The 21,685-nt window shown below is 41.0% G+C and overlaps 1 protein-coding gene across 9 annotated transcripts in view; it reads right to left on the minus strand.

Annotated features, from left to right (window-relative positions):
- NALCN (sodium leak channel, non-selective) overlaps window positions 1–21,685 on the minus strand; it is a 363,838-nt gene that overhangs the window by 7,096 nt on the left and 335,057 nt on the right. For all 9 annotated transcript variants that reach the window (XM_024348325.3, XM_001149573.6, XM_009427188.5 and 6 more), the window contains 8 exons: window positions 20,629–20,748; window positions 15,044–15,112; window positions 13,686–13,834; window positions 12,755–12,848; window positions 7,856–7,988; window positions 7,079–7,194; window positions 4,503–4,660; window positions 1,076–1,226 (listed from right to left, as the gene is read on the minus strand). In XM_024348325.3, the coding sequence (XP_024204093.1) occupies window positions 1,076–1,226; window positions 4,503–4,660; window positions 7,079–7,194; window positions 7,856–7,988; window positions 12,755–12,848; window positions 13,686–13,834; window positions 15,044–15,112; window positions 20,629–20,748 (990 nt within the window). The remainder of the gene's footprint in view (window positions 1–1,075; window positions 1,227–4,502; window positions 4,661–7,078; window positions 7,195–7,855; window positions 7,989–12,754; window positions 12,849–13,685; window positions 13,835–15,043; window positions 15,113–20,628; window positions 20,749–21,685) is intronic.

Genomic DNA, 21,685 nt, shown 5'->3' on the forward strand with positions numbered 1-21,685 from the left:
TGGGACATCACTGGGCAGCTGGCCTTGCTATAGGAGGTTGAGTTGTATCTTTTCTCTGGGAACCTTTTCTCCTCCAATAGAAATACATGTTTCTGCAATTGACGTTGTTGCTCTGAGGAAGAGGATTGAAACAATCTCTGTTATATATAAATGTTTAGTGATTGCTTTGGGTTTTTTCCCCCATCTGTGAAACATGCCAAAAGCATTCATAAAAGTAATTATCTCATAGAAACATTTACTGTAAATACAGTATATGTCAATGCAGTATACATTCATTAATTTATGAGTTAGAGAATCTTATAGGCTTATAAGTCAGGAAGCAGGAAACATCATTAATCTTGAGAGGTGGTCTTTTCAGAATAAACAACATTATCACAGTTTGTTGAAATTTTTAGCAGCAATTTAAAGTAGTTTTGCAAATTCAATATGTGGAAAATTCTAGAATTTTGAACAGTTGAGTTTAATAAATGGACATCATATTTTAATATCAATAAACTTTTTTTTTTTGAGACAGATTCTCACTGTGTCACCCAGGCTGGAGTGCAGTGGCATGATCTCAGCTCACTGCAACTTCTACCTCTTAGGTTCAAGTGATTCTCATGCCTCAGCCCCCTGAGTAGCTGGGACTACAGGCATGTGTGCCACGCCTGGTTAATTTTTGTATTTTTAGTAGAGATGGGGTTTTGCCATGTTGGCAGGCTGGTCTCCAACTCCTGGCCTCAAGTGAGTTGAGCTCCCCGCTTGACCTCTCATAGTGCTGGGATTACAGGCATGAGCCACCGCACCTGGCCAATAAATTGCTTTTTAAGTCTTCATGTCATATTATAAAAATGGGATTCCATGGAAACCCCTAATGGACTCTGCTAAAGAGGGCAGGGCTGACTGTGGACTAGAGTGAAAGTCTGCCTCATGATCTGACCACTGTAAGTGGAGGTAGTGGACATAGTTTAAAGGGATAGAAGGCTGATCACAGAAGGAGCTAATCCCATGTTCATGAAGCTCTTTTCTTTCATCCTCCTGCGGGGCAGGGCGGGGCGGGGCGGGGACCCAACCTGCATGTGTGCAGTTCACTCACAGCTCTGATGCGCTTCAGGCACTTCTTGAGCCACATGCGGATGGTCTGCTTGGCCACCTCCTCCTCTATGGTGTACTCCAGCTGCTCCCTCGCCAGGAGTTCCTCCAGCTGCAAGCTCTTCCGGATGTCCACGGACCGGTATGAAAGCATGCTGGTGGGAGAAACACACCTGCAATCGCAGCTCTGATTCACCTGAGATTTACACCCTTAGATACGTCAAAATCCAGAGAGGACATCACTCAGTCTAATAAGTCTAGTGTTTTGACGCCACCCCTCGCCACCCGCATGTCTTGGGCTGGTCCTGTCACCTCTCTGTGTCTCCCTTCCCTCGTCTGTAAAACAAAGATAGATAGTCCTGGTAACTCCTTTATTTAATGACTAAGTGAGTTAATATCTGTGAGGCTCTTATGGTAGTAAGTGCCATCTAAGTGCCTGTAAAGCAAAAGATCCAGGCTAGGAAAAGGCTCGCAACTTTCTCTGCAGAAGGAAGACCGCATCTCCCATACTTTCTTCACACTTAGCCCCCCGAGGTGATGGTTAATATGCTTGGCTGTGCATCACACATCCCTACTCCCTGCATCCCACTTCCCTCTCTGTTTCTCTCATTCATCCTTCTGTATCTTCCTTATTAATTAATTTTTTCTTTTTTTGAGATGGAGCTTCACTCTTGTTGACCAGGCTGGAGTGTAATGGCGCGCTGTCAGCTCACTGCAACCTCCGCCTCCTGGGTTCAAGCATTTCTTCTGCCTCAGCCTCCCAAGTAGCTGGGATTACAGGTGTGTGCCACCACGCCCAGCTAGTTTTGTATTTTTAGTAGAGACGAGGTTTCACCATGTTGGTCAAACTGGTCTTAAACTCCTAACCTCAAATGATCCACCTGCCTCAGCCTCTCAAAGAGCTGGGATTACAGGTGTGAGCCACCATGCCTGGTCTTCCTTATTAATTTTAGAGGCTACCAAACAAACCCAGGGTTGAATATCCACTCCCATTTAACCCTTGACACACAACAGGCCCATGCAGTTGTAGGTAAAGCCAACACAGCATTACAGTTCATGGGGCAATAAGGCAGCTCCCAGGATGCCTGGACTGAGCAGTCCACCACCAGAGGAGAAGACAGCCCCTCTTGGCAGTGTGACGCACCCAGGTGTAGCCACAGGATTCCAGGTTATGGCTCAGACCCATGCACCCTGGTGCACCTGTGAGCTACCCACTTCTGTGAGCTCAGTTCCATCCTAGAGCCCAAATCACAGCCTGGAGGCTCTTGAGAGCACTGGTACATTGGGCTTCTCTTTGCTAAATCTCTTCCCACCACAGAGGGAAAAAAAATGAATTCTCTCTTCCTCTCTTCCGTGACTCATCAAGAATCTCAACAAAGCTTCATTGCTTTTATCTTCACTGTTTGTTTGTTTTTATCATATACTGGGCTAGGGGAATAAATAGGAAGGGGAGAAACAGCCCCATCATAGATTTTGCCTGGGTCTATTTTTATTAGATACATCGGTGTGTTCCAAAGAGGCTGAATATTAATTATTAATGACAACAGTATGCCTATCTGCCTCATGTCAACCAAAAAAATTTGCCACTAGGAGGAAAGACTCAGAAACATTCTGACAGAGATGACCTCCTTTGTGATTCACATGCATTTCTCCGTCCCATGTTTTTCTGCTTTTTAGCTTGTTGGTGGAAGAACTGGATAGTGGGAGGTGAAATTGATAACTTGAGAGAACTTTCCCAGATTCTTCCTGTGCTGATCTGATCCTTTTTTTTTTTTTCAGCTTCTGGCCACAAGCATATTTCTGTACACCTGAGTTCTCCTGAAATTTGAGACTCAACACAATATCCCACACACTACTTGTAGGTACTGCTATGTGATTAAAATAGCTACTGCTAGTCAGTCGCTCTTATTTTTTTCTGTGGCATGGACCCCTGTGGCAGTGGAGCTTATGGGACATTTCTTGAAATAATGCTTTAAATGCACGGAATGAAATACACTGTATTACAAAGGAAACCAATTATATTAAAATACAATTCTCAAATTTACTTTAAAACGGCGGTGATAAAGTAACATAAGTGCTTCCTTTATTATTCCATTAAATAATACCATCTAGCAGAGCTCAAATGACTACCATAACTCAGAAGCACTGGTGAGCATAAATGATATTTTAAGATGTCAGTCAAGGCAGTCAGTTATGTCATTTGAAAATATCTATGATTTCTCCTGGTAACAAAGACATGGATATTGCTAATGCGACTGTGGTTTGTTGCCTACGTTCATCATGGAAGAGAATGCCGCATTTCAAAGAGTGATTAGTGAAAATTAAGATGTAATTGTTTCCCCCTTGCAAGTCCATGGGCCTCTGTTTTATCCATGGACTCCTGCTTAAGAAGCTGTTATGGGTTAAATGTTTCCTCCCAAAAAAAGATATGTTGGAGTCCTAACCTCTAGTACCTCAGAATGTAACATTATTTGGAAATAGAACATTGCAGATGTAATTAGTAATTAAGTTAAAATGAGATCACAGTGGAGTAGAATGGACTCCTAATGTAATACGACAGATGTTCTTATAAAAGGAGGAATTTGAACACAGATACACACACACACACACACACACAGAATGCCATGTGAAGATGAAGGGAGACCAAGCTGATGCTTCTACAAGCCAAGGAATGCCCAACATTGGCAGCGCGCCCCCAGCAGCCAGGGGAGAGGCTAGGCTAGATTCTCCCTCACAGGCCTCAGAAGGAATCAGCCCCGCAATACCTCCATCTCGGGCTTCCAGCATCCAGGACTTCGAGACCATACCTTTCTGTTGTTTAAATCCCTCAGCTTAAGGTGCTAAGTTACAGTAGCCCAAGGAAATAAATACAGAAGTCTCCCAGGAAGAAGAAAAGGCAGAGACTCCATTTGACCCTCTGTCCTGTCTGGGCGCTCATGAAATGTCTGGAAAATCTGGTGTTTTAGCCAACGGGGCAACCATCACAGAGCAGGCCAGGCAAATTCTTATCAGACCATGCAAGTGAGGTGCTCGGTATGTTAGTCCCAGGTTTGCCAGAGCCCTGTAACCGCAAGCAAGTCACTCAGCTCTTCTGGGCAGTTCCCGCATCACAGGGAAGGGGTGGGACTGTGCTCTCCCAGATCCCTTCCACCTCTCCCCTCGGGGTGCACCTCAGTGGGCAGGGGGGTCCCTATGGGACGTCAGGGCACAGCCGCCCAGCCCTCCCCTGCGAGGCACCTACTTGGAAATGTTCACTGGAGGACAGCGGGAAAGGGCACTTAGCGCCTGGGACATGTGACCCCACTTCAAGACCACAGCAGATGTGGCATTTTGGGTTGGAAACACACTTGTTAATTGTACTGCAGAGGCCTTGAAGGCTGACAGCTGTGGTTTCTGGCCCCCATTCAGCCCTGCGAAAGCCTGCCTTGTACCTCAGGACATCATGGAAGGTGACGTCGCCGCCATTGTGGAGCCTCTCCATTTCGTAGCACATGTGCTTAAACAGGAGCTTGTCCTTGTCCAGGTCCACCTCCAGCCTCCCACGCAGTAGCCGCAGCAGGAACTTGACGCGGAACGTGGGGATCACCCCCTGCGGGGCAGAGCACAAGAAGCAGCAAATCATCATCAGGCCTCGATGATTCACTTGGGTTTCTCAAAAGAAAAAAAAAAGGTGCTATTTCTCAAAAGCTAGCATAATTAGCACCAGATGTGAAGAAAGCTGGTCACCTCCTTGGAGCCTGGTAGAATTAAGTGCACTAAGAAGAGCAGAGGATAGAAAACTGAGTGATAAATTTCTGCTGGTGCTTCTCTTTCTGGGATGTCACCACATTGCAGCATTTGGAGGGAGGCATGGGAAGCTCCCCTTCAGCCCCCCAGGACCCTACTCTTGCTCTCACCAGGCTGATGCTTGCATAGCCTGTCCCACAGACTCCACCTCCAACACATGCACTGAGTGGGTCATAATGTACTCACACAAGGTAATGGACAAGACACACACGTGTAATCCTCCTCTTCACTCAATCTGGATGCTAGGAACGTCTCAATGTATATTACATGTTTTTCTACCATTAAAAGATAACTCGTGGTGGATCATGCCTGTAATCTCAGCACTTTGGGAGGCCGAGGCGGGTGGATCCCCTGAGGTCAGGAGTTCGAGACCAGCCTGGCCAGCATGATGAAGCCCAGTCTCTACTAAAAATACAAAAATTACCCGGACATAGTGGTACATGCCTGTAGTCCCAGCTATTTGGGAGGCTGAGGCTGGGGAATCACTTGAACCCAGGAGGCAAAGGTTGCACCACTTCATTCCAGCCTGGGGACAGAGTGGGACTCCATCTCACAAAAAAAAAAAAAAAAAAAAAAAAAAAGAGCTAACTCCTTTTCGTGTCTTCTTCAGGATTAGAAAAACTATATACAAGAGAATTAGGCCTCCAGCTCTGCCCTCTTCTGGGGTCAGAACTGATCCAGACACTGAGAATCTAAGATGTGTTGCTACCTTCCATGCAACACAAACCACCATGCCCCCTGGCTGTATCTTTGAATGAAAGTGCTGGGCGGAACACTGGCAACCATGACTGCCTGCCAGTTACTGACATCTCGGTGTGCAGGGCAGTGTGGTCTTCATGTGTGTATTGCATGAAAGCAGGTTCCCGTGGGTGACAGTTACAGAGAGACAGGTGGATCCTGAGGAGCTGAGAGTGAGCTCAGATGCCCTGCATGCAGGACTCTCACTACCTTGAAAGGAAAGCCCTCAAGACTGAAGCCTGGGCGGGCAGGGGTACCAAGAAGAGGGAGCAAATTGGGGTGAGTGCACTGCCGGGGCCCCTCATTTATGATGCCCAGGCTGGCTTCTTGGTCTTTGTGCCCTTCATCAACTCTTCTTGAACTATTTCCAGATCTCGCCCCAAATACCCTGGCAGAACTTTCCTTGTTGTTCAGACATGAGGTCCCACAGCACCCCTCAGGCCTCCTTCATGGTCATTCCTGCTGGCACAGCCCCAACCCCAACTACTGTCTAGTCTATAGTTTTAACTTCTGGAAATACTGCACTATTATTATTTCACTTTTTATTATTTGTCTCCACCTATTAGACTGTAAGCTCTGTGAGTACAGGAGCTGTTCCATCTTGTTCACTGCTATATCCTCAGTGCCTAGAACTGTGCCTGAGTGTTTGCTAGGATGAGGAAGAGAGAAGAGGAGAGGGAGGAAGAACAGGAGGAAGTGGAGTAGGAGGAGGTGGGGGAGGAGAAGGTAGAGGAAGGGGTAGAGGAGGAGGTAGGGGGGAAGATGAGGTGGAAGATGTGGACGAGGAGGAGGGGGAAGAGAAGGGGGAAGATGAGGGGGAAGAGGAGAGGGAAGATGAGGGGGAAGAGGAGAGGGAAGATGAGGGGGAAGAGGAGGGGGAAGATAAGGGGGAAGATGAGGGGGTAGAGGAGGAGGAGGAGTAGGAGGAAGGGAAGGAGGTGGAGGTTGATGACGACAATGACAAGAAGAGGAAGAGCAGACTGCAGCTACTTTGGCTAATTTTAAGAAATCTTGGGTAAACTTTATGGTTAAAACATTCAAGTAGTAACTCAAAAATAATCCAATACACACCTTCAGATGCCACTTAAATAACTCCTTTGTACTTTTAATTGGGATTGCTGCTTGAGTTTGAGGTGATCATGAATTTGTAATATACTGTCCCTTTGGTAGTTTCAGTGTCACCTCTTTTTCTGGCCTGAGCCCAAGGCTGATTCCTACAGAGTCCCTTTGGCTTCCTTTCCCTGCTGGCCTTTGGAAAGTCTGAAGAAGAGGATGTTCATGGTTGAAGATCATGTAAGGAGGAACGATGCTCTCTCCCTTCCTAGAGGATTCTGCTGAACTGTAAATGACGGCTTTCTGCAATTCACCATTTAAAAATTCAATCTATGTCATTTGCCAACCTGAAAACCATTTAAGTGTTTGTTTGAGACATGTTGATAAGTCTCTTTGAGGTGAGGCATGAAACAACAACCCACTCCCATACCTCTCTTTTATCATCCACCATGTTCCATATGATTTGAAAGTGGCGAAGATCATTGTAACTTAAAAGCTGGTCCTCCTCAGTGGAATAAAACAAGGAGAAATTCTCCACAATTATGGCTTTTAAAAAAAGAAAAATTCAGAAGTTAGACCATTATGCTAATCTGTCATATTTTAGAAAGAGTAAAACATCTATTATTAATAATGGATTCTATCACCTATATCATAAGCCAAATTTTTAAAGTGCTTTTAGTATGGTTTCCAAATTGGCATGTTTACACTTGGACTAAGCTATTTCTCCAGCTCCTGCCTTTCCAAAACATGAGGGTCGTAAGCACAAACACACATTCTGTGTATAGAGATAGTCATGCCAGCTGGCTTTAACTCTTAGTTGAGAGTTCCAGGGCCGTTTTTAAAGGTCAAATTGAGTTCTGGGTGGGCCCACATCTGGGTAAATAAGGTGTACCTTTCAAAAACATAAATGTGATATTTCAAGGCTAGAAAGATAGTCCTCTCTGATATTTGTTCAACTCAATCCATGAGAAGAGCTCTTTTGAAATTAATGATCATAATAAATGCTACAACTCTTAAAATTGCAGTCAACTGTCATTTACATGCCTTTCAAAGGTCTTTTCAGCTTCTGGATTGAGAGACAATAATTTATAATTAATGCCACGAAACACCCACCCCAAGAAATCAAAGGTAATTGCTTGAAAATAATACATAATTATCTAAGTATCTGAGTTTAAAGAGTAAAAAGTATTCAACTAACATCACTTACCTACAAGCAGATTTAGCATGATGTAGGCAATGATGACATAAAATGAACAGAAATACATAAGTGCCCCAGCATAATTTCCACAGTCTGTTGCCCAGTATGTAAATTCATCTGGAGTACAAAACGGAGGCTGAACCTTTGGGGCATTGGGGTGGAAGAAGGAGGAGAGGATAAGAGTAGAGAATACAAATTTCTTTTAGCTGACTATAGTTAATGAATAGATTCCTAAACATATAGCATATAATTAACTTCAAAGTAAGCTTTCAAAAGCCACATACATTGGGTACATCATCTGTAGCAGAAATAAAGAAGAATATTTCACTTATGCTATGCTGTTATCTTGTAGAATCCCAAGGTTATTGCCATTTTTAAAAGCGCAATGAAAATGAACTGATCTCCACTAGATATTCTTTCTGCCACCACCACCAGCCCCAAGTGATAAGTAGCCACTGTGATCAAACTGCAGAAAATCAAATAAAAAGACATTTGCAAGTTTTTCTCTGACTGAAGTAATGGGTTAAGATTTGGGAATATAGACTCTACAGGTATACCTCGGAGACATTGCAGTTTCAGTTCCAGACTGCTGTGATAAAGTGAATATTGCAATAAAGTCCTATGCATGTTTTGGTTTCCCAGTGCATATGCAAGTCATGTTTATACCATATTGTGGCTTATTAAGTGCACAATGGCATTATGTCCAAAAAGGTACAGACCTTAATAAAAAGTACTTTTATTGCTAAGAAAAGCTAACAATCATCTGAGCCTTCAGTGAGTTGTAATCTTCTGCTGGTGGTGGAGGGTCTTGCCTCAATGTTGACAGCTGCTGACTGAGCAGGGTGGTGGCTGCTGAAGGTTGGGGTGGCTGTGGCGATTTCTTAAAACAAGTCAACATGGAAGTTTATCATATCAATTGACTCTTCCTTTCATGAAAGATTTTTCTGCAGCATGTGATGCTGTTTGCTAGCATTTTACCCACAATAGAACTTCTTTCGAATTTGGCATCAACCCTCTCAAACCCTGCTGCTGGTTTATCGAGTAATTTTATGTAACATTATAAATCCTTTGTTGTCATTATGACTATGTTCATAGCATCTTCTGCAAGAGTAGATTCCATTTCAAGAAACCACTCTGATCATCCATAAGGAGCAATCTTCATTCCTTCAAGTTTGATCAGGAGACTGCAGCAATTCAGTCACGTCTTCAGGTTCCATTTCTAATTCTAGTTCTCTTGCTATTTCTACCAACCACATGTGCAGTGACCTCCTTCACTGAAGTCTTGAACCCCTCAGAGTCATCCATAATGGCTGGAATCAACTTCTTCCAAATTCCTGTTAATGTTGATGATATTTTGACCTCCTTCCATGAATCATGAATGTTCTTTTTTTTTTTTTTGAGACAGAGTCTCGCTCTGTCGCCCAGGCTGGAGTGCAGTGGTGCGATCTCCGCTCACTGCAAGCTCCGCCTCCTGGGTTTACGCCATTCTCCTGCCTCAGCCTCCCGAGTAGCTGGGTCTACAGGCGCCCACCACCACGCCTGGCTAATTTTTTGTATCTTTAGTACAGACAAGGTTTCACCATGTTAGTCAGGATGGTCTCGATCTCCTGACCTCGTGATCCACCCGCCTCGGCCTCCCAAAGTGCTAGGATTACAGGCGTGAGCCACTGCGCCTGGGCATGAATGTTCTTAATGGCATGTAGAATAGCGAATCCTTTCCAGAAGGTTTTCAATATACTTTGCCCAGATCCATCAGAGGAATCACTATCTATCTATGGCAGCTATTAGCCTTATGAACTCTATTTCTGAAATAATAAGACTTGAAAGTTGAAATGACTTCTTGATCCATGGACAGAATGGATGTTGTGTTAACAGGCATGAAAACAATGTTAATCTCCTTATACATCTCCTGATACAGCTCTTGGGTGACCAGGTAGATGCATTGTTAAAGAGCAGTACTACTTTGAAAGGAATCTTTTTTTTTTCTGAGCAGTAGGTCTCAAGAGTGGGCTTAAATATCCAGCAAACCATGCTGTAAACAGCTGTTCTGTCATCCAGGCTTTGTTGTTCCATTTATAGAGCACAGGCAGGGTAGATTTAGCATAATTCTTAAGAGACTGTATTAGTCCATTCTCATGCTGCTAATAAAGACATACCTGAGACTGAGTAATAATTTATAAAGGAAAGAGATTTAATTGACTCACAGTTCAGCAGGGATTGGGAGGCCTCAGGAGATTTACAATCACGGCGGAAGGGGAAGCAAATATGTTCTTCTTCACATGGTGGCAGCAAGAAGTGCCAAGAAAATGGGGGGAAAAACCTCTTATAAAACCATCAGATCTCATGACAGCTATAGTGAGAACTCAGTATCACAAGAACAGGATGGAAGAAACCACCCCCATGATTCAATTATCTCTGCCTGGTCCCTCCCACGACACATGGAGATTAAGGGAACTACAATTCAAGATGAGATTTAGGTGGGGACACAGTCAAACCATTGCAGGGTCCTAGGATTTTTGGAATTTAGTAAATAAGCATTGGCTTCCACTGAAAGTCACCAGCTGCATTAGTCCCTAACAACAGAGTAAATCTGTTATTTGAAGCTTTGAATCCAGGCATTGACTTCTCCTTTCTAGCTATGAAAGTTCTAGAGGGCATCTTCTTCCAATAGAAGGCTGTTTTGTCTACATTGACAATCCATTGTTTAGTGTAGCCACCTTAATTATTTTAGCTAGATCTTCTAGATAACTTGCCACAGCTTTTATATCAGCAGCACTTACACTTTCATATTATGGAGATGGCTTCTTTCTTTCCTTAAACATCATGAACCAACCTTTGCTAGCGTCAAACATTTTTTTCTACAGTGTCCTCACCTCTCTCACCCTTCATAAATTTGAAGAGAGTAAGGGCCTTCTTCTGCATTTGGCTTTAGCTTAAGGGCATGTTGTGGCTAGTCTGATCTTCTACTGAGACCGGTAAAATTTTTTCTCCATATCAGCCATAAGGCTATTTCTTATCAGTCATGTGTTCACTGGAGTAGCATTTTAATTCCCTTCAAGAACTTTGCCTTTGAATTAACAACTTGAGTAACTATTTGGTGCAAGGGACCTAGCTTTTGGGCTAACTCAGCTTTTGACGTGCCTTCCTCCATAAGCTTAATCATTTCTAGCTTTTGATTTAAAGTGACTGATGTGTGAATCTTCTATTCACTTGAACACTTATAGGCCATTGTAGGGTTGTGAATCGGCCTAATGTCAATATTGTTGTGTCTCAGGACATAGGGAGGCCCAAGAAAAGAGAGAAGAGTTGGAGAAATAGCTGTTCGGTGCAGCAGTCAGAAGACATATGACATTTATCAATTAAATTCTCCATCTTATTGAGCATGGTTCATGGCACCCCTCAAAAAAACTACAAAAGAAACATCAAAAGATCACTGATCACAGATCACCAAAACAGATACAATAATAATGAAAAAGTCTGAAATAGTGAGAATTACCAAAATGTGATACAGAACCAGAAAGTGAGCAAACATGCTATTGGAAAAATGGCCCTGATAGACCTGCTCCACACAAGATTGCCATAAACCTTCAACTTGTAAAAATGCAATGTCTGCAAAAGGCAATAAGGGAAGCACAGTAAAACAAGATGTGCCTGCACATAGCAAATTCACATTCAAATTGTGTAAGGAGTAAGCCCCATTCTTGGAACACTGTTATGGGATGCTATGGAATAGCACAAGACTTAAGTCATCAAAAACTCTCTCATTGTTTACAGGCTCTATAAAATGCCGACACCTCTGAGAGAACTTTCTGGTTTTTCTCAGCCAGATAAACTAGCTCTCTCTTCTATAATCCCAGCATTCTGCTTGTATTTTTATTTAAGATTCATTAAATTTTGCCTTGTGTTCTATTTGATTTGGCAAATTCTCCTTGTTAATTCATGCATGAAATCCCAGCGCTCCTACTGTGTGCTAGGTTTGTGCCAAGTTTGGGGAGAGACTGGTAAGAAAGACATAGGCAGCCCTGTCTCTTCTTCCTACTGACAGTTGAGTGCTGTGCAGTCCAATATGGTGACCACTAGCTCCATGCAGCGATGTAAATTTAAATTTATGTTAATTAAAATGTAATAATATAAAATTAAAACTAAAATTCAGTTCCTCAGTTGTGTTAGTCACATTTTAAATGCTCCATAACCACATATGGCTAGTGGCTCCCGAATTGGACAGTGCAGATTTCCATCACTGCAGACATTTTTTAACACAGCATTGGTCTGTCCTATGGTGAGAAAGAGATAAAATAAATGAATGTAAGCCAGTAATTCACTACAGCTCCTTATTACAAAGGAGAACTATAGAGCAGCATAAGAACATGTAGCTGGCTGTCTTAGCTTAAGGCAAAAGACCTGTTTAAACTGAGACCAGAAGGATGATGCTTGGGGAAGACAGGATATAGTAAGAAGGAAGTATAAAGTATACTTTATAGTATAAAGGAAGAGTAACTCAGAGCCCTTGAGGTAAGCTCCTTGAGTGTGCCTTGGAGTTGTTGAAGACCTAGGGCCTAGCATATAGCTGAGGGGCAGTGAACTATCCACTGAATACATTAAATTAAAGGGCTTCCTGTTTGATTTTGATTACCAAAATATTAAAGATGGGAGGGAAAGAACAACACTCACAAAATGCATATTTGTTGAATGGAACTACAATAGCTCAAGTTGGGTTAATTGAGTATTTTGCCCTAAATATTCACACATTGGAATGTATAATAATGCAATTTTATGGACTGAAGTGTCAGGATTTATATTTCATACATAAAGTCTTAACGCTAACAAGGATGATCCTGCCAACATTGTGTTGCAAGAGTTTCATGCTGATTCTAAGTCTAAGCCTTGTTCATGATGAGAGATATTTACCATACAGTCATGCATAATCTTGTTCCAGTCTTCACCTGTGACAATTCGGAACAGTACGGTAATAGCTTTTCCAGCCGAAGAAAAATTTGCATGCCTAATTTAAGAAAAAAAAATTAACAGAATGTGAATTATAGAAGGGTTTGTCATGAAATAGCATGGTTTGCCAACACCAAAACAAGTGGAGGTTGTAGCAAATTTGGTTGCTAAGTTACCTTTTCCAAAGGTTATACCTTTTTATTAATTTGTCATTTATACTTGCCTCCAAGTATAGCTGTCTGAACACCCAACTCTAGCATGGCCACTAATTTATTACCATTCATCTTGAATGACTAAGTAGGCAGGCTTTGGCAACTAAGTGATTCCTTCTTTCACTTGGACGATGCTATAAAAGGTGGGGCAGCCATGTATCTAATTCCTACAACTTGACATATCGGTATATACTTTGTTGTATCAGGACTTGAAAAAAAAAAGATGCATCTATAAAACTTAGGCAAATCGTTGAAAACTGCTTGTCATATATTACAACCATTTGGGGGGCTCTAAATTCCCATATTTTGCTGAGAAAGAAACCCAAAGTTATCTTAAAATTGTTCCATCTAAAAATAATATATCATTTTTTGGCAATATGTAGATAGAAAAAGTGCTGGAATTGGGAGTGATAATTACTGAATGTTGGTGGAATTATAGATTCTTTTTGTTTTCTTTTATTTCTAATTTTTCTAAGGTTTTGAAAGTAGACCTTTTCAGTTGAATAACCTTTTTCAACTGGAAAAATATCATTTAAAACTTGGCTATTTTATTTTAATTTCCAAATGATTACTTCCCTTTCCCCTCTCCTAGACTTTAATAGACAAAAAACATTTGTTTATTTAAAATTTTATTACTAAAGGGTTTGCTTGATAAATGAATAGAAAGATAAGTATACACCAACCTGTTAATATTCTCCCCATATTTCACAGTACCAAATAAAACAACTCCAGCAAAAGCGTAACACAGCAGCAAGAGAAACATGCCTACTATGATAAAGAAGCTCTTGTACATGCTGACGACCACTGTCAAGAGGAGCATCTTTAGCGTTACCTGGGGACCAGGGGTGGGAAGCGGGGAGACAGAGAGAGAGAGAGAGACACAGAGAGAGAGAGAGAGAGAGAGAATATTCAATCTATTAAGCTATGGAAGACCTGGGTAGCAACTAATCTTTAAGCAGATTGGCTCAAAAGTCACTCTTAGGTGTATCATTTGAAAGTTGCTTTCTATAAGGTATTACATCTAAATATTCTTCAAAACCCACCAGGTGTTGGGCGAATTTTATTCTTACTTCAAACATTTCAGCCTCTTCACACAAATTAATAAGAGTAACACTAAGCATTTTCACCTTCCATTTTCTCTTCTCCTGCTCCTCAATTCTCTATGATAAGGGCTACACATTTTTGACTGACAGCAAGTAAACTCAGGTTTCTTCCACAAACAGACTTTCACAAAAACAAACCTAAGCAATGGTATAATACTAAATAACTACCAAATATTAAGTATATTGGTTATGTGTATATATGGAATGTATATATGAAATAACATTTGTAATAAAAAAGGAAACAGCATTGTAAAAAATGAAAAATATATGTGGAATATACCCATGAACATTAACAAATAATATTAAAAAATCTGGAATCTCATCCTGGCTAACGTGGTGAAACCCTGTCTCTACTAAAAATACAAAAATTAGCTGGGTGTGGTGGCACATGCCTGTAATCTCAGCTACTCGGGAGGCTGAGGCAGGAGAGTCACTTGAACCTGGGAGGTGGAGAAAACAGTGAGCCGAGATCCTGCCACTGCACTCCAGCCTGGTGACAGAGCAAGACTCCATCTCAAAAAAAAAAAAAAAAAAAAAAAAAAATCTGGAATCATGGAAACATAAAAATTCATTAAAGATTATTTTTCTTTAAAGTTACTTAACTTTATTGAAAATAAAAATAAAAATGCATTAAGAAAGAATATTGGTTTTTGTTTTCATGACTGATGTTATCTTTAATTAAATTAATAAATTTAAATAATTTACTTAATTATTGAATATAAAGAATAAGCAACATAAATGGCAGGAAACACATCGAATGATAACTAAGCTACTGATTCATTTACTAATGTTTAATATTTGTTAATCTTGACTTATGATGTCTAGTAATTTGTGATTACATCCCTAAATACCCGAGGTAAGGCTGTAATCAATTAATCACCATTCTTTCATTAACACATATATGACCTTTAAGATAAGATTCTTCACAAAGTACTTACATGTTTTCCACAGATGGAGAAAAACCTAAATACAATCACACAAGCGCCCATCATGTAAGTATATGCATTCTGAAATTTAAACAGAAGACAGCTTCTCATAATTTGCACAAAAGATCTTGTTAGAGTTCCATTTTTTAAGCCTTCTGTGAAGTATACTGAATAGTTAGCTTAATATGTGTAAATTATTATAAGAAAGTTATCTAAAAAAGGTGCTGAAAAGGTCACTGCAAAAACTCATGAATAAATATTAGATTTAAAATTCAATCTCAAATGAAACTTCGGGTTCTGTTTTGCTCAGCTAAATTCTGTATTTTGAAATTTATTTTACATAAAATGGTGACCAGCTCTTTTGCATACAGGGTGTGAAAAACACAGGATAACAGTGCAACATAGGAAGGTCAACTGACATAGGAGGTAAAGGAATCCTGGCAAAGAGAAAGGGCTGATGGTGGAAAAGATTGCCAGAAGTCAGATTCTAGACACCACTGAAGAACAAACATACACTCGTTCCTCTAAGCTGATTTCAGAGAGGTCCTCCCTGCTCAGGAACACACCCAGCTCTTTTTTCAAGGGTGTGATTAGCAGGAAGAGATGACTGCACTTTATGAATAAGAAAGCTTCATTTGAGAAACAAAGATCCCACCAGCTATAACTGCAATAACAACCTTGACATTCAGCCGATGCCACAGTGTGATTACTCTCAAGGAGGCTTGCCTAGCCAAATGATGACAGTCACAGATGGGCCCTGCGAAGGGGGTCCAGCGAGATCCTTGGTGAGGTCCAAGCACATGAATGTGTGCACATAGCATCCTTGGATGGGGAACTTTCCTTCCCAATAGTCCACTGCAAAATACGGTGGAGAATGAGCATCCTTCCAAGACCAAAGAGGTTCTTGGAAAAGAACAAAGGCAATTAGGCAGAAAAGGGAAGTTGGTCTTTTGGGTTTAAGATTTCCTCTCTGAGGTTATCTGGGATTAGGGAGTCTACTTGACTTTTGCTTGGACTCAGTAGCTTTAGGTTGCATTTCGATATGGTTTGGCTGTGTTCCCACCCAAATCTTATTTTGGATTGTAGTTCCCATAATCGCCATGTATCCTGGGAGGGACCAGGTGGAGACAATTGAATCACTGGGGTGGTTTCCCTCATCCTGTTCTTGTGATGATTAAGTCTCACCAGGTCTGATAGTTTTATAAGGGGCTTCCCCTTTCACTGGTCACTCATACTTCTTCCTGCCACCATGTGGAGAAAGATGTGTTTGCTTATTCCTTTATAAATTACCCAGTTTTGGGTATTTCTTCATAGCAGCATGAAAAAGGACTAACACAGTAAATTTGTACTTAGAGTCGGGGGCTACTATAAGGATACCTGAAAATGTGGAAGCGACTTTGGAACTGGGTAACAGGCAGAGGTTGGAACAGTTTGGAGGACTCAGAAGAAGACAGGGAGATATGGGAAAGTTTGGAACTTCCTACTTGTTGGATAGCTTTGACCAAAATACTGATAGTGATATGGACAATGAAGTCCAGGCTGAGGTGGTCTCAGGTGGAGATGAGGAACTTATTGGGAACTGGAGCAAAGGTGACTCTTGTTATGCTTTAGCAAAAAGACTGGCAGCATTTTGCCCCTGCCCTAGAGATCTGTGGAACTTTGAATTTAAGAGAGATGATTTAGGGTATCTGGTAGAATAAATTTCTAAGTGACACAGTGTTCAAGAGGAAGCAGAGTATAAATATTTGGAAAATTTGCAGTCTGATGATTTTTATAGAAAAGAAAACCTTATTTACTAGGGAGAAATTGAAGCCAGTTGCAGAAATTTACATAAGTAACGAGGGACTGAATGCTAATCACCAGGACAATGGGGAAAATGTCCCCAGGGCATGCCAGAGACCTTCACAGCAGCCCCTTCCATCACAGGCCTGGAAGCCTAGGAGGGAAAAATGGTTTTGTGGGTGGGCCCCAGGCTCCCCCTGCTCTATGCAGCTTTGGGACATGGTGCCCTGCCTTCCAGCAGCTTCTGCTCCAGCCATGGCTAAAAGGTGCCAATATACAGCTCAGGCCGATGCTTCAAAGAGTGCAAGCCCCACGACTTGGTGGCTTACACATGGTTTTGGGCCTGTGGGTGAACAGAAGTCAAGAACTGAGGTTTGGGAACCTCTGCCTAGATTTCACAGGATGTATAGCAACAACTGGATGTCCAGGCAGAAGTTTGCTGCGGGGGTAGAGCCCTCATGGAGAACCTCTGCTGGGGCAGTGCGGAAGGAAAATGTGTGGTTGGAGTCCACACACAGAGTCCCCACTGGAGCACTGCCTAGTGGAGCTGTGACAAGAGGGCCACCATCCTCCAGACTCCAGAATGGTAGATCCACTGACAGCTTGCACTGTGTGCCTGGAAAAGCCACAGACACTCAATACCAGTCCAGGAGGGGGTCTGTACCCTGCAAAGCCACAATGGTGGAGCTGCCCAAGGCCATGGGAGCCCACCTCTTGCATCAGTGTGCCCTGGATATATATAAGACAGAGTCAAAGGAGATTATTTTGGAACTTCAATGTTTAATGACTGCCCTATTGGATTTTGGACTTGCATGGTGTCTATAGCCCCTTTGTTTTGGCCAATTTCTCCCATTTGGAATGGGTATATTTACCCAATGCCTGTACCCCCATTGTATCTAGGAAGTAACTAACTTGCTTTTGATTTTACAGGCTCATAGGCAGCAGAAACTTTCCTTTTCTCAGATAAGACTTTGGGCTTGGACTTTTCAGTTAATGCTGGAATGAGTTAAGACTTTGGGGGACTGTTGGGATGGTATGATTGTATTTTGAATTGTGAAGACATGAGATTTGGGAGGGGTCCAGGCAGAATGATATGGTTTAACTGTGTCCCCACCCAAATCTCATCTTGAATTGTAGTTCCCATAATCTCCATGTGTTGTGGGAGGGACCAGGTGGAGATAATTGAATTAAGGGGGGCAGTTTCCCCCATCCTGTTCTCATGATATTGAGTTAGTTCTCACAAGATCTGATGGTTTTATAAGGGACTTCCCCCTTTGCTGGGCACTCATTCTTCTCTCTCCTGTTCCCTTGTGAAGAAGGATGTGTTTGCTTCCCTTTCCACCATGATTGTAAGCTCCTGGGGCCTTCCCAGCCATGTGGAACTGTGAGCCAATTAAACATCTTTCCTTTATAAATTACCCAGTTTTGGGTATTTCTTCATAACAGTGTGAGAAGGGACTAATACAAATTTTATCTGGAGAAAGGAAAAACATGGGCCTTGCTGCCTTTTCTTCCCATGTTAGCTAAAGATCTATTGCAGATACCTTCCCTCTTTATGTTTTGGAAGTAATGACGACCAATAGTTTTTAGGATGAGAATCTGAATTCTTCACCTGGACTGCAAGGTCCTAAGAGGTCTGATACCTTCTTACCCATCCAAATCTTGTACTATGCTAGTACTATGTATCTATCCTTCTTCCAGCTCTGTCATCTTTCCATCACAGGGACAACTACCTGAAATGCCCTCCCCTTATCCTACAGATGGAGCCATCACTCCCTTGGGGATGTCTTCCAAGACCTCTCTGATGAAGCCATCTCCCACTATTATCTATGTTGTCACAGGAACACAGGCTCTCCTTCATCTCCCTCATCATAGTCCTTATACTCATAGATTTGTGAGCAATTGATGACTATCTATCTACTTTTCTAGGATATAAGGTTCACAAGAGCAGCAACTATATTTGTTTTGCTTATTACATTCTTCTCAGTTACTAGTACTGTGTCTTGTACTAGGAATTGAGAACCATTTATTGCTGAGAAAATACTTCAGGATGACTGAGAGCTCACCTAGACTTCATACAGCCCCTGATGCTGAAGGTAACCACTGGTTTAAGAAGGACGCTCACTATGTTCATGAGCACAGCGTCTCGTATTAAGGCAAGCCCTTTAGGATGTGTAAATGAGTCTTTCCCAGCATGTCTCTAACATTAAGGGGATGGGAGAATGGATAGAAGGAAACAGGGAAAAACCGATAATATTCCTTGGGATGAGATCAAGTATGACTAACAAAAAGAAGGTAATTATAATAATGCCTACAGGCTTGTATAATCTTTCTAGTTCAAGAAAGCCTCAAATATATTATCTCACTTGATCTTCATAATGCCAGAGGGAATAGGAGGATTATGAAGTTATATTGGCCGTTCAGAGCAGGAAACAAAGGATCATTGAAGGCAAATAAATCAGTCAAGGCTGGAAAATGGTGGAACCTAGACTAGGACCCATATCTTCCAGAGCTGTGCTATCCAACATGGTAACCAGCAGCCACATGGAACCACATGTGGTTACTGAGCACTTAAAATGTGGCAATTTAAATGAAGATATGCTGTAAATGTAAGATACATACTCAGCCAAAGACTTCACACACAGATACAAGGATACAACTTATCTCAATAATTTTATATTGCTTACACATGAAAATAATAATACTTTGGATATAGTAGTTTAGAAAATATAATTATTAAATTGTTAATAATTATAATTATATAATTATAATTATATAAATAAGTATAATTACATACATAATAATTATAAGTATATAAATAATTAAATAATTATAATTATATAATTATATATAAATAATTATAACCAAATAATTATATAATTAAATAATTATTAAATTAATTATTATATAATTAAATATATATTAATATATAATATATAAATATATAAATAAAATATATACATACACATAATGCATCTTTTAATTAATACATATTTTAAATAAAATATATTACATAATTATATAATTAAATAATTATTAAATTAATATTTATTTAATAATCATTTAATTATAATTATTAACAATTTAATAGTTATATTTTCTAAACTACTACTTTTTTATTGTGGCTTCTAGAAAATGTTAAGTGATATCTGTGGCCACATTTTATTTTCATTGGACAATATGGCCCTAGATTACAGTTCAGTACACCCATAGCTGCAGATTTTGAGTGGGATCTCAGACTGAATGGAGGGTGAAGGCACTTTAGGTAAAATAGAACACAGATATAGAGATGGAGAATCATATGCTTTAGAGAAGTGGAGGCTAAATGTCTTATAGAAAATGAAACAGTGGAAGCACTTGAGAGTCACATTGTGAAATACTGATTATAACAAAGTGGAACAAATGCTATATTTCAGCTGAGAAAACAGGAAAACAGGACTATAGTCTTCTGATACTAGCTTGTGTGAATTTGGACAGTTCTCAGTCTCTGTTGCAGTCTTCCTCTTTCTTTCTTGTTTTCCCCTTTGGTAAAATGAGGGGCTAAACCAGAAGATCTTGAAGGTCCTTCTCATTCTAGCTTGCACCATCTAGGTCTTTGAGGGGCCAGGTTTTGCCTGTGTGAAGAGTGTGGGGGTGTGTACATGTAGACACAAGCATGTCTGAGAGCCCATCACAGTCAAAGCTGGGCTTTAGGGAGGTCCATCTAACACCTCAGAGCAGGTTGATGTGGAGTAAAATGAGACTGGAAACAGGACTGAGCAGAACTGAACCAAACTGAAATAATCAGCTGAAATCAACTTGACTACTATGCTTACCAGGAGGGCGAAGTGAAGCACCACCCATACAACGCCAAGCGATGTCACCAGGAGATCATATCGGTTTCTTCTGCTTTGCCAGAAGCCAGCAGGCGACATTGCTATGATCTTCATGGTAACCTGGAGAAAAAGCAAAGCAGAAAATAAACAGAGAGAGTGTTTAGTACATATTTAAATGTATTAACTTGAGATGCATTATGTGTATGTATTTTTTTTTAAATGAAGAAAATTTTAAATTATTTGATGTGGACACAGTATCTTTTCCATTGAAAATGAGACAAACACTTTAATGCCCTTTGAGGTTTCCTTTTAGGCCATGTGCCTACACTATCTATCTGTCTGTCTATTTATTTATTATTATTTTTTGAGACTGAGTCTCGCTCTGTCACCCAGGCTGGAGTGCAGTGGCATGATCTTGGCTCACTGCAGCCTCTGCCTCCCGGGTTCAAGCAATTCTCCTGCCTCAGCCTCCCGAGTAGCTGAGATTATAGGCATGTGCAACCACTCCTGGCTAATTTTTGTATTTTTAGTAGAGATGGGGTTTCACCATGTTGGCCAGGCTGGTCTCAAACTCCTGGCCTCAGGTGATCCACCCACGTTGGCCTCCCAAAGTTCTGGGATTACAGGAGTGAGCCAGCATGCTCGGTTATACTATCTATTTAAAGAACAATTGTAAACAATGTAGTAACTAAAAATAAGAGTTTATTACCAAGATATATGATTTTATTTTTGAAGCTAAGTAGCTTACAAATCTGTGTTCTCTACACTCTTTCCTCTTCGTTTTATGACTAGTTCTGATCATGGGACATTTTTCTTCCTTAAGCAAAAGGCCATAGATTTTGGGAAACATCAACCAGTGTAGGGCAAAATAAGAATCTGCTTGTATTTCAGGAAGACTGCCCTGGAAAGCAATATTATGAGAATCACATGTTAAAATAACCTTGTCTGGGCCAACTTGCTTTGCCTCTCTATTGCAATTTGAGTCAATGAATTATAGTGGCTTGCACCATTCCCTCTAAATATCAGAACTCGCATAACTAGACAGGCCAATGTTCAG

The sequence above is a fragment of the Pan troglodytes genome, chromosome 14 (assembly GCF_028858775.2).
Source record: "Pan troglodytes isolate AG18354 chromosome 14, NHGRI_mPanTro3-v2.0_pri, whole genome shotgun sequence".
Classification (NCBI taxonomy): domain Eukaryota; kingdom Metazoa; phylum Chordata; class Mammalia; order Primates; family Hominidae; genus Pan; species Pan troglodytes.